This window comes from Camelus bactrianus, chromosome X, assembly GCF_048773025.1.
Source record: "Camelus bactrianus isolate YW-2024 breed Bactrian camel chromosome X, ASM4877302v1, whole genome shotgun sequence".
Taxonomy (NCBI): Eukaryota; Metazoa; Chordata; class Mammalia; order Artiodactyla; family Camelidae; genus Camelus; species Camelus bactrianus.
Genome location: NC_133575.1, coordinates 14,056,475 through 14,069,705, shown reverse-complemented (window position 1 = coordinate 14,069,705; position 13,231 = coordinate 14,056,475). Strand labels below are relative to the sequence as shown.

The 13,231-nt window shown below is 39.8% G+C and overlaps 1 protein-coding gene across 9 annotated transcripts in view; it reads right to left on the bottom strand.

Moving 5' to 3' along the window:
• PPEF1 (protein phosphatase with EF-hand domain 1) overlaps positions 1-13,231 on the bottom strand; it is a 126,940-nt gene that overhangs the window by 94,201 nt on the left and 19,508 nt on the right. For 4 of the 9 annotated variants that reach the window (XM_074358953.1, XM_074358946.1, XM_074358947.1 and 1 more), the window contains 4 exons: positions 12,359-12,445; positions 8,851-8,891; positions 7,308-7,427; positions 2,708-2,875 (listed from right to left, as the gene is read on the bottom strand). In XM_074358953.1, coding sequence (XP_074215054.1) covers positions 2,708-2,759 — 52 coding nt within the window. In that variant the 5' untranslated portion in view covers positions 2,760-2,875; positions 7,308-7,427; positions 8,851-8,891; positions 12,359-12,445. Of the gene's footprint in view, positions 1-2,707; positions 2,876-7,307; positions 7,428-8,850; positions 8,951-12,358; positions 12,446-13,231 lie in introns of all 9 variants that reach the window. The other 5 variants (XM_074358949.1, XM_074358950.1, XM_074358951.1 and 2 more) reach the window with 3 other exon arrangements.

Sequence of the window (13,231 nt, the reverse complement as noted above, 5' to 3'; positions counted from 1 at the left end):
AAAAGACATTTCTCCAAAAAAGATCTACAAATGGCTAATAAAACACACGAAAAGATCCTTAATATTCTTAGTTATTAGGGAAATGCAAATGGAAACCCTAATGAGATACCACTTCATACCCACTAGGATAGGTATAATGAAAAGGAAAGACAATAACAAGTGTTGCCAAGGATATGGAGAAATAAGAACCTTCATACATTGCTGGTGAGAATGTAAAATAGTGCAGCCACTTGGGAAAACAGTTTGGAAATTTCTCAAAATGTTAAACTGAGCTACCATGTGACCCAGCAATTCTACTCATAGGCATATACCCAAGAGAGCTGAAAACATGTGTTTACACAATAATTTGTACATGAATGTTCATAGTAGCATTGCTCACAATAGTAAAAAAGTAGAAACGATCCAAATGCCCATCAGTTGATGAATGCATGAATACAATGTAACATATTCATACAACGGAATATTATTCAGCAATAAAAAGGAATGAAGTTCTGATTCATGACACAATATGAATGAACTTCAAAATATTATGCTCAATAAAAGAAGTCAGACACAAAAGACTCCATATTGTCTGATTACATTTATATGAAATGTCCAGAATAGTCCAAATCTATAGAGACAGAAAGTAGATTTGTGATTGCCTAGGGCTGGGGAGGTGTAGGGTAGGGGAGCGCCTATTAATGGTTTTTGGAGCAGGGGCGGGGATGAAAATATTCTAAAATTGATTGCAGTGATGGTTGTATGGCTCTATGAATATAAAAAAAATCACTGAATCACTTTAAACTGGTGAATTATGTAGTATGTGAATTATATCTCAATAAAGCTGCCTTTTTCAAAAAGTGATCTAGGAAAAGAATTTGGCATTTCCTCAAAAAGGTAAGCATAGACTTACCATATGACCCTGAAATCCCACTACTAGGTATAAACCCAAAAGAATTGAAAACAGGCACTCAAATAAGTACATATCCACTCATGTTTATAGTAGCACCATTCACAATAGCCAAACAGGTAGAAACAACCCAAATGTCCATCAACAAGTGACTGGATAAACAAAATGTGATATATACATACGATGAAATAATATCCAGCCTCAGAAAGGGAAGAAGTACTCATAGATGCCATATCATGGATGAACCTCAAAAACATTATGCTAAGTGAAAGAAGCCAGACACAAAGGGTAACATTTTGTCAGTCTATTTATATGACATGTCCAGAACAGGTAAATTCATAGAAAAAGAACATAGATTGATGGTTTCCAGGGGCTGGGGGAAGAGGGAAATAGGAAGAAAGTGCTTAATAGATCAGTTCACTTTGGAGTGATGGAAATGGTCTGGAACTAGACAGAAGTGATGGTTACACAACTTTGTGAATGTACCAAATGCCACTGAATTGTTCCTTTTAAAGTGGTTAATTCTGTGTTACCTGAATTTCACCTCAATAAATTATTTAAAAGAAAAAGCAGTCCAAAATTTGAAGTTAATAATTCCATTTACATGCAACATTTTAAAAGTCGAAAAGTATTTCAAAAAGAGAGGATTTACAAGTTGGTCTTGGCTTTTTTTTTTAACCTAAAGAAACTTGATTAAAATTTTAAAACTCTGAGTAATCTTAGATATAAAAAGAGAATTACTCTCTTTACCCTCATAATAAATTACTACCATGGAATTAGTTCAGTTGGAGCTTTGAAAGATTTATTTCATGACATGCTTAGATCTGAGAGTGAATGCATCTCCCGTTGCCCCACTGTCAGAGATTAACTTGCTAACTCACCGGCACAAATCAGCTGGGAGCAAGACCAGTATCTGAATCTCAAAGGAAAATATCCCACACAAATTAGAATCAAATACTCTGCATCCTAAACTCTACATCTTAAGCCTAGGTAAACTTCCAAAACCAAGATGTGAAAATAGAAATTGAGAAAATTATCTATAAGCTAGATAACAAAGGAATGGAGTTTCACAGTAAGTTACTCACATAATCATCCCAGCTTGTTTATTTTTGGTTTAATTTGTATGTGGAGACTAAGTTCCTTAAACACTCAAGTGAGTTTCAACTAGATTCTAGTATCTCTGAGAAAAGCTCAGTAGCAAATAAACAAAGGAAACACTGGACTCTAATTATATGGGGGTAGTGGGGGGCAAGTCATCTATTTAGAAACAGCACACATTTTGGGAAGCAGATGATCTAGGATTTCCCAAATTCTGCCTAGAATAGTCTAAAAACATGAAGCAAATTTCATGAAGTTCTGTTTGAATAGCTATAAACAGTAATCTGATCATTGAGTTATAAAATCTAACAAAAATTCAATGGTGCTACCAAATGTCACGTAGGTATGGATATAGCTATTTATAAGCATACTGAATAAACAGATATAAATTTACAGCGAGGCTTTCTTGTTCCCTGCCACTGAGTTTTAAATTGAGATTTTATATTGGTACATTTTCAACTGAAATCAAATCAAATATAAAATATCTCTTGGATAATACTTTATGGTACATCATAAATTCAAAGCTACATCTTCCTAAAGGTAGTTTCCTACTCTATCCCAATATTTAACCTTCAGTTCAAATGAGGATGCCTCCTGCAAAATCTCTCTGGGCAGCTGGAGAACTGTGTAAGTGAGAAGGGGGTGGGGGGTGGGGCAGAGGGTAAACCCAGCTCACTCTCCCCTTTTATCCAGGAAGACAGGCACACTTCTAGCACTCACCTTTCTCAGATTTCTTGTCTTTCGTTGCAGTTGTTGAAGTACCACAGCCCATGTCTTCTAAATTATGTGTGCTTATGAATTCAACTTCTCATTCTAAAACAGTGTGAAAAGTGCTTTCCTTTATGCTGCGAGGAGCCCTTCCTGGCTGATCCGCTTCAGTCATAGATCCTGATGAGGCAGACACACGAGGGAGGGAGGAGAGCACCCGTTAACAACAAGGTATCTAAGAGCCGCTCAGCAGGATTCATTTTATGCTTCTTCTCAACTGCTGTTCATCATGTGATGTGGAAAGTGATCAGACATAATCTAATCCTGGTTTATTTTCCAAAACACAGCAGCAGCAACAGAGCAGCTATAGATGGCTTTTCTGCAACACATAAATTATATTTTCCCCATGTCTAGGTCAAATCAATGCTTTATAAAATAAAGCATTAAATCCTATACCCAATAAAGCTGAGAACTCTTTAATATAAAAATAAACAAAAACAAAGCATTAAAAATGAAAAAAAAAGTAAGAGTGTACAACTTTCTAATTGAAATATAGGGAATGGGATATGAAGGGTTTGACATAATTTAATGGTTTTGGTTTTAAGCTCAAAATAATTAAGTCTATCTGGGCTTTTAAAAACACACACTGGAGAATGCCTATGAGACAATAACAACATATTTATACAGCTATGCCAAAATTCAAATCAAAATGAGTTCTTCCACACTATTTCTCAGAATCAGTCTAGGTAGTTGTTCAAAATTTTTTTTAAAAGGCTCAAGGCCACTCCAAAGACTAAGGCATCAGAATTCAAGGAATGCCCTTTTCAAACAAGCTATCGAGGCACTCCTGAGGCCCCTCCGAAGTATGCCCTCACACTCACCAGGCCTTCCAATGGGTTAGCTGGAACTGCTACACTGGTTATTCCACAGTCACTCCATGGGAGTTTTCAACAAAATTCCTTTCTGTAGTAATCCCACCTCATGCCTTTCTTTAGGTGATGTTTCTTTCATTTCATGATTCTCCAAACCAGCCTGATCTAATCTATTTGTACTTCTTGATAGTGACAAAGTCAGAGAACAACTGACTTCAGACTCTGCCAGGCATGCCTATTTTTCCATTAGTACTACACTAAAACCTTCAAAATTATGGCTCAACTAAAGAAAAGGGCAAAATAAAATAAGCAAAATATCTGAATTATGGAAAACCTTTCTAAACAACAATAACCTTAATAAACAGACATTCTGATCAGACCTAGACTTGATTCTTTATGTATTAAATTAATTAACACTCTTAAACTTTGGGTTATTTCCAAATTTGATAGGCATTTATCTTTCTTAACTACATCGTGGATAAAAAATGTTAACAGGGTCAGCTCCAAAAGCAGAAAAGCCTTGTGGCATTCCACCCTAGACCATTCTCCAAGGTTACCACAGATCCATTATATTCACACTCTCTGAGCATAGTTCTTCAGTTAGGCGGCAAATTCACCCACCATAATAACTATCCAGTTATTTATGAGACATCCTAGGAAGTTTCCCTAAATATTTTAATGAAATTAAGATATATAATTTGACACCTTGACATTCCAGACTATCTCAGCAGCAGCAGCAGCAGCAGCGGAAGAGAAAGAGGAGAAGAAGGAAGGAAGGAAGTCAGTTTGGCATTATTTTCAATGACAGAATCATAGAAGTTTAAAATGAGAGAGACCTATAAAATTACCTAGACTTCACATAAAGCGCAAGAAAGCTAAGCAACTTGCCTAATATCATATAGACAAATTGGTTGTCAAACTTTGTTGCAAATTAGCATCATCCGGGGAGCTTTTAAAACTCAATGCTCAGACAGCACCTCAACAAATTAGGGTCTGTGGGGATTTAAAAAATAGAGATGCCTGGGTGCCATCCCCAGAGATTCTGATGTAATTGATATTGGGTGGGGGCTGGATAGTAAGAGTTTTTAAAGGTCCCCAGGTGATTCTAATGTACAGCAAAGTTTGACATTCTCTAATAGAGACATTGTTCTAGCGAACCCATGACGATGCCTATCAATCATCACACTTTTGTCTAAATGCTTTGACTCCATCTGTTTGGAACAGATTTTTTCCAGAGGTCATGTCAGGCTTATAAGGCAGTGTCTTCTAGCATCTACTCTTTTTTCACTTTTGAAACCAGGGCACTATTTACCTATGGCCTGCCTTCTCTTCATTCTCAGAAATTTCTCAAAGGTTATCTGCAGTGCCTATGAGAACACGTCTGCTGGTTCTTCATCGCCCTTTGAAGTAGTTCATTTGGTCCTGGTGACTTTCTCCAAGTGCCTAGATCCAGGCTCTCATATATGAGTATCACAAAACTTACCAGGAGAGATTATTTTAAAATGCAGACTCCCAGGCCTTATCACCAATACTTGGATTCAAGCATTCAGGGGGCCTGGGAATCTGGAATTAGAAGTGCACCCTTCATGGGACTTTGACACAAGCACTCCCCATATCTCAGTTTGAGAAACACTGCTCTCCATATCTCCCTTGGGCTTTGCGTCCATCTTTATGCTATTTTTTTCTACCCCTTTCTATGAATACTTAAGAGTTGTGCATTGAGTAGGCAACACCAGTTCAACAAGATGAAGTGATATATTTCAATCTCAATTTTTTTTCTAGGAAAAAAAAAAGGCAGTCTCTCTCCAAAGGCATTTGGTTCCCAGCCACCCTCAGTTAATTCATTACACAACAAACAAAGGTCTATATAAAAGATTCACTAGGAACTAAAAAGTGTCAAACTTGAATATATTTCTGCTAGATTGTAAGGTCTATGGGTACCTTTTTTCTAAACACTCCTTGAATCTCTGGCACCTACACAGTGCCTTTCACACAGCAGGTGTTTGACAAATGACAAATGAGTGAATGAATATTTCTGAGCCTGAATCCTTTAAATAATTAATGATAAAAGTCATTATTAGTCCATCATTTTGTGCACAGATACATATTTGACTACACAAAAGCCTTTTATTAAACCAGAAAATGGGTAGCACTTATATATCCATTTCTAAAGAAAATTTTAAAATCATGATGGAAAGAAATGAGACTTGTTCTAGAATTCTTGGGTTGTTATAAAAAAAAATCATTTGTTTTAGAATTTTTACATCATTAAATAATAATTATTAAACAAGTTTTTTTTTTAATGTTTCCCTCCCTCAGGTAACAGGTAAAACAAAACAAAACCAAAAAGAGTCAGCTCATTTTAATTCTCACCAAAACAAGAACTGGGTAAGGCCAAGTGCCACTTACTACCCCAACACTGCCCAACCTGGACTACAGTCACTCACTTAAAGGCAGAGAGGGACTCACGTTTGTAAGCAGTGTATGTGCCTTTGAGGACATCTCTAGGTGGTGCAAAGCTGATAAAAATTATTTGGGGATTTTTCATGATTTGGGACAATCTAAGCTTCTTCCACTCCCTGCCCTCTGTCAGCACTTGATAAGCACTTGGTGTGCTAAAGAAGCTTCTGAAGAAATGGTTTCCTGGGGCCTGAAAGGGGTTCTTCAGCTCAAGAGGTGGGGAGTTTCTGCAGCATTCACAGAGACCAAGCATACCTTAGTCAGTGACATAAACCACTGAAAAGGTGGATCTTGGCAAAAAAAACAGCCTGAAACTTGCTCAGTGCTGCTGCCCCTACCAACACAGGCCAAGGATGGTTTTAAAGCATAAACATAAAATAGTGACTCATCATTCACTTATAATCTGCAAAAGGAGACTCTTCTGAGGCTTCTGCTAAAAGGCTTTTACTGTGCATGTTGGGGAGGGGTGTGGTTTGAGCAGCAGAGGGGTGGTGGGGGTGGGGAGAACTGAAGGGTAGGACTGTTTGATGTTGTTCAGTTCTTTTCATCTTAACCACTTTTTATTTCCCAAGGTGAAAATACAAGGAAAGCACAAAAGATGGCCGTTAGAGCCAACCCAACCTTGACAACCAAGCACCCTCCAAGTGCTAGCCCAGCCTCTCAGAGTTGTTCTTATTCATTCTTGATTTTATTTCAACGTGCATCTCTATTGAACGCCCACACCATGGCTCAGCTACCTTGACCTTGATTCCGCTCCGCCTCTGGCATTCTAGATGTGAATTGTGTGGTTTCCCATGCTAGAAGCTCAATTTTTCCTAGAGATGCTGACTCTTGTAAGAAATATGTACTCTATCTAGCTCTGGCCCTGAGGAACCCAAATCCAGAACCCACAGTCCTTCAAATGGCACCACAGCCCAGCCCCCAAAGTAGGAGTTCGGCAGGCAGGCCTAATTCTTCCACCTTGGACTGGGAAACACAAGCATGGAGGGCACATACATCTTCAGGCTCATCCTTCTGCATTCCCTTTGTATTCATTGAAAAAGGGGTTCTACAGCCTGATGTCTGTGGCCTAAGCATAACTAAGAGGCATAGAGTGGGGTAGAGAAGTCCCTGGCCAACCACTCTAGAGAGGCCCCTTCTACCACTACCTTTCCAGTAGAACACTGCAGCATTTGCTTGCGTCTGGGGTCTTAAATGAATAAGGGGAGGTCTGTAGGAGTAAGCTGGTGATTATTCCTGGGTCCATGAAAGGGTAAGAAAAAGGAAGAAACGATACTGACCACCAGTAGGTATCTGAGGGTATCTGCTGTATCAGACAAGACTGTAATCAGGAGGCAGCTTGGTGTAGTGCCAGGTTTTCCAAAGTGTGTCTGTGGAATACTTCTACGTGGTTTCTGATTCTAGGGGAAAAAAAGTCCCACCATCAAATAAGTTCAGGAGAAGCAGGATTAAACAGGTTTCTTTACTGCAGGATTCCTCGGAGACTTCTGGATGTTAATATGCATCTCTAACATGAATCTCAAAGAAAGAGCTATGGTGTCTACTGTTTCCCAAATAGCCTACCTTTTGAGGTAAAGCATCTCAAGAACATATTTTGTTCCTGTCTAATGCTAGCCCAGTGGAGCCTGGGGTTTAGAAGTCAGACAAACCGGAACTTAAATTCTTCTTAGCTAATAATTAATTCCTCTGCACCTCAGTTTTCTTATAAGAAAACAGGGATAATAACACATACACCTTACAGACTTGTACAGAAGACTAATGAGAAGATCAGTGGTGGAAAAAACCGACTGGAACAAAGAGCAATTCTTCTTAGCTGATGAGTTAGGAGGAGCCATGCACGGGTGGGTACCCATTGTGGTACAAGTGTTGAAACAAAACTTGTGTTTGTTCAAATCTCTTCCTCAAGAATGCATTGTCTGGGGCCTCCCAGAGACTAAACCCCGTGGGTGTCTACCAGCTCTGGGATAATTACCGATAGATTCACAAAGAAATGGATTCTTTTCCCCTGAGAGCCCTAAGATCTGAAAAAATGCTTTTCAGTAATAATAATCACAGCTGAAAATCACTGCTACTCATTAAGGGACTATTTACCCAGCACAGTGGGTACTTAATGCTTCTATTATTCCAGTTAACCTGCAGAGCAACCATAAAGGGAGTATCATCACTCCCATATTACAGATGAAGAAACTGAGACTGAGAAATTAAATATCATACACCACGGCACAGCTGATCAGTGGCAGAACTGAAGATCCATTCTATTTAAAGCTTAAAGAACAAAAATCTCTGTCCACCAAAAGGTTAGCTGAGCCTTGGTTTCAGGATCCAATTGGATCAATCTATGGGAGCTCTAAATCACTAAAGAGAATTCTTGAACATTGCAAGGAATTTTGTTTCCCTTTCTTCCAGATAGATGGAAATCCTATGGTCCTCTGTGATAACAAGAGACCAAGGAAACTAAAGGAAGATTTCTAAACATGAAGTCGTATAGTGGGGAACGCCCCATGAGGGTCCTAGAAGGGTTTCTCAAAGCACCCCTTCCCTCATTTTCTAGCTCTCACCAAATTGACCACAGAGTTTTCCCAAGTATCAAGTTCTTTTGAAATAGGCTACGACCCTTCAGATTGCAAAGTCATCTGTATACCTTTTTAAGATGATGACAACTGACTTGCAATCAGCATTTTTAAGAAAAATCATTCCAAGAAATTGCAAAGCAATAAAATAAACTCCAAGGAGTGTACATTCCTTGTTCTGTTGCTACACAATATATGTTATAATGTAGACATCTGCTTGCCCAGAATACCTAAGAACAAACAAACATATTACCTGTTTCTTCTGCTTGGCCTATGTAGAGGTTTATCTTCACCCTAGGTGTTTCAAGAGAAAGAAAACCAAGAAAAAACTTCTCTATGAGGGATGCAGAGGTCTGAAAGAAAAGAGGTACAATTCCAGTTCTCTCTGGAGCATCCCCCCTACACACACACACTCACGCACTCCACACATCTCATATCTCTGCAGCTCTCTGCAGGCAGAACCCTTGTTTAAATAAAAAAATAAATACACACGCATACACACAAAGAAGTAACTGGAACAGGCTTTGCCTTTCAGCCTGGAAGGTGAACTGAAAGCTGTGGATCCGGGAGAGGCTGGGCTGGCCCGTAAGCTGCAGCTGTCTGCCCAACCCTGCCCTGTTCCTGGCTAAGAGATGAAGGGATGCACTCAAGTAATGGGCTGTGGTCACATGACTGCTTCCAAGGGGACCAGGCTCTGTACAATCAGGACCAGGCCGCTGTTTGCATAAACAAGCTGATCAGCACAAAATACAAAATGAATTTCGGTAAATCCGGGCAGAAGCATTCTGTGGTTGACTCTTCTGGTCAACTGATGATAATTTTTAGGAAACATTACAGTAACCCGGCCACAATTAAAAGAAGGACATGGAAACACTAAATGTTCCTCCTTAGGACTTGAAAAGCCATGGTTTTAAAGGAGTAGCCTTTGGGTGCCGTGCTGCAAATTCATTTATATGACATTTTTATTCCTCTAGCTATTCAATTAGTTGCTTGTTGGAGAACGTAAACCAAGTCCCCTCAAAATCGAGTTCCTCTGCCAAGTTTATGATCAACCTCTCTATCCAAAACTTGATTCCCTTTCTTGCCTCACACCTGTTCCCTCAAGTTGAGGAGTGTTAAAGAGAAGGGAGGAAACTGAGCAGAACCCTGCAGGGCCCTCCTGGGTACAAAACCCTTTTCACGTCCTCCCTCCCCCAACTTGTCATCTGTAGAAAAAGGCTTTAGTCTCCTAGGCCTTCCCTGAGTTCCAAGAGCTGACCCAAGCAGTTACTGATTAAGACAATAGAGTCCCAGGACTCCTAGTTCCTCCCAAAGGGAGATCTTTGAGTTGTTCTGCACAAACTAAGATTCCCACCCAGGTGGAGGATGGTGACTATGGGCTGACCACAGGCACGTAGAGCCCAGACTGGTTGGAACCAGGAGGTTGAGATTCCTGAAACATTATCCTCTTACCTCACCACCAACCAATCAGAAGAAGGTCCACAAGCTGATCTCACATCTCTTGACCCTCACCCCTAACACTGCCTTTAAAAACCCTTGACTGAAAGCTATTGGGAGCGTCTGGGTGTTTTGAGCATGAGCTGCTCATTCTCCTTGCTTGATGCCCTGCAAATAAACTCTTACTTTGCTGCAAACACCTGTTGTCAGAGTTTGGCTTTCTGCACTGCAGGCATATGAGCCCTTGCTTGGTGAAAAACGTATCTGGGAAAGGGAGATTCACCTCCCTTCATCGGCAAAATGGAACAAGAATGTTGACCTGTGATTTTGTTGAGTTTGAGAAGGAAAAGGAGGAAGACACAATTGAAAAATTAAAGTGCCAGTGTCAGTACTGAATGCCAGCAGCCTCAGTTCTGCTGTCTTTGAAGGCAATCCAGGGGTGATCTTATTCCTAGAGTCTCATGCTGACTACAGCTACACGGACAGCAGTATTCCTCCCAAACTCTTCCCAGCCGGTTACACAGCGTATGTGTTTTCGAGCTTACTGGCCGTAGGCACCGTGAGCTAGGATTTAAAGGTTTCCAGCCATAATCATTTCATAACCCAACCCAAGCTGCTCTCTAGCCAACTCCTTTCTGCAATTGAGAACCACAGGAGATCCAGTAAAGTGGTTACCTAGCTTACTATTAAATCTAATGGAATCACTTTAAAAATAACTGGAAAGGTAATTCTGGGCTTCTGTACTCCTATTAGCATATTAAATATTATCAGAGGGCCTCATTATGAGGCAATACAACCACACAGCTTTCCAAGGCAGTGACTCCAAGACTAGAACCTGATGAGGCTGCCATACACGCTATAAGTGATAGTATAATTACCCAGGCTCCCAAAAACTAGTGGACAATCTCACTATATGGCTGGGTTTCTAGCCAAATGCCTATTCAATTCACAATGATTAAATGATGGCTATGTCTAGATGCAGTTGTTCAAATGCCACTTCCTCTGTGTGAAGCCTTTCCTAAACCACCAAAGGGGAGTTAGTCACTCTGTCTTCTGGCTCTCAAAGCCATGTGCGTGTCCAATTATAGAACTTCCCAAAGTGCGCCGTCATTTGTCCTTTTACATGTGAGATCCTGAAGGAACAGGATCCATTTCATTCCTCTTGGCATCCACAGCACCAAATGCATGAGGGGTACTGAAGGGGAGCAGGTTTTGCCACCCAAAATATGCCACTTTGGCATGAGAATTATTTTGAGCTAAAGGCAATCAAAACCCCAGCAGACTCAGGAAAAGCTCTTTGCCTCCCCCTCAACTGCCTAAATTTACATTGGAAAGGGGCCCTGTACCAGGAAGAGGACTATTACCAGAGATATCTTTTTACCTTAAGAAACTTATCTGCATAACAGGGCAACCTTTGTTTTCCAGACCTCTCCTCTGCCTTCCTATGAATGGTCTTCCTTCCCTTGTATTCCCAGACCCCTAACCCTTTACTTAGCTCAGGAGGTTATATAAGCTTCAACTACCTGGCTACTTTTTGAGTCTTCATCTTTATGGGATTCCCATATGTACATAAATAATTTGTTTTTCTCCTGTTAATCTGATTTATATGGTTTTTTGTTTTTTGGGGGTGGGGGTAATTAGGTTTGTTTATTTATTTATTTTTAGAGGAGGTACTGGGAATTGAACCCAGGACCTCATGCATGCTAAGCATGCACTCTACCACTTTGAGCTATACCCTCCCCCTCAATTTAACTATCAAACTAGCCAAAGAAGAAGGGAAAAATTTCTCCCCCTACAGTACTCACTAAATATTTGTTAAATCACAGAAAGAAAGGAAAGGAGGGAAAGAAATCATGATTTAGGTTAGGGTTAGGGCTATTTTAATAGCCAGTCTCTGGACCATGAATTGGATTGGCTGGGTCCTTTATGTGATTTGTCTAAAATCTAGAATTTGCTTAAAATGAAGAACTTCACCATATTTTCCCATTGTACGAAGAACACTAAAAAGTTACTTTGAGTATCACAGTCCTGTAGCCAGTCTCCAATTGTTAAATAAACTGGCATTGATGTGTGCGAATAAATCACAATAACATTTATTGAGCACTTATCATGTTCTAGGCACTTGTTAATTTTACATGTGCTAATCTTATTTCATCCACACACCATCCTATGAGGTATGTACTGTTATTATCCCTACTCATGCATTAGGAACTATAGCCCAAAATCTAACAGCAAATGAATGGCAGAGCTGGCATTTGAACTTGACCACTTTGACTCTAAAAGCCCTGCTTATGATCATTACACTATATTGCTTCAGTCAGCACCTTGTGTGTTTGCAAAATGAAGCTTCCAGCCTCTTCGCAGATGCTCTCTGGTTTTCCTCCAGCTAGGCAGGGTTGTGTTCTCCCAGCCTGAAAAAAAGAAAAAATAATGGGCAAAATAATGTTAACAGTTCTAAACTCACTCAGTAACAAACTTATACCCCTAACAGGCAAAGTAGGTCACCTTCTCTCTCAGTGGGTACGTCATCATATGAAAACAGCCAATAGGAAAGGTAAGAGTTCAATTTCCCCCTTGAAAAGGCCAGAGAAATATCAAATCATCCTTAACTAAGATACACTGTGCTCTTCTACTCAATTCAACACTTTTTTTTTTCAATTGATCTCCCTCTATGTGGCAGGCACCTTGCTAAGAGATAGGGACAAAATAGTGAAAACAATGGATGTGATTAGGCACGGCAAACATATAGGTAAATAAGGAATTAAAATAAAATTACATATTCAAAGCTATCTCCCTTATTGGGATATAAGCTCCGGTAACCTAAAACAGTACCAGGCACATAATAGATATTTATTACATGAATAAATGAAAGCAATACAATATGACAAAATCTCTAATAGGATAGGTATGGGGCACAGAGAAAGAGCCCTACCTCAGAAAAGGGGACGAAGGAAAGCTTTCTAGAAGTGATGCCCTATCTGCAACCTGACGATTGCACAGCCAGAAGTCAGAAGTAAACCAGAAGAAAAGAAGGGAGGAAGAAAAGAGAGTGTTCTTGTAGATATGTACTTAACAAGGATGTGAAGTGGGAGAGGTGAAACAAAAATCAGAATGAACTGAGCTCCTAATTATAATGCTGCAATTAGACCCACAGGCAGATAGAGAAAAGTGTCCATCTGCTATGAATGAAATATGGC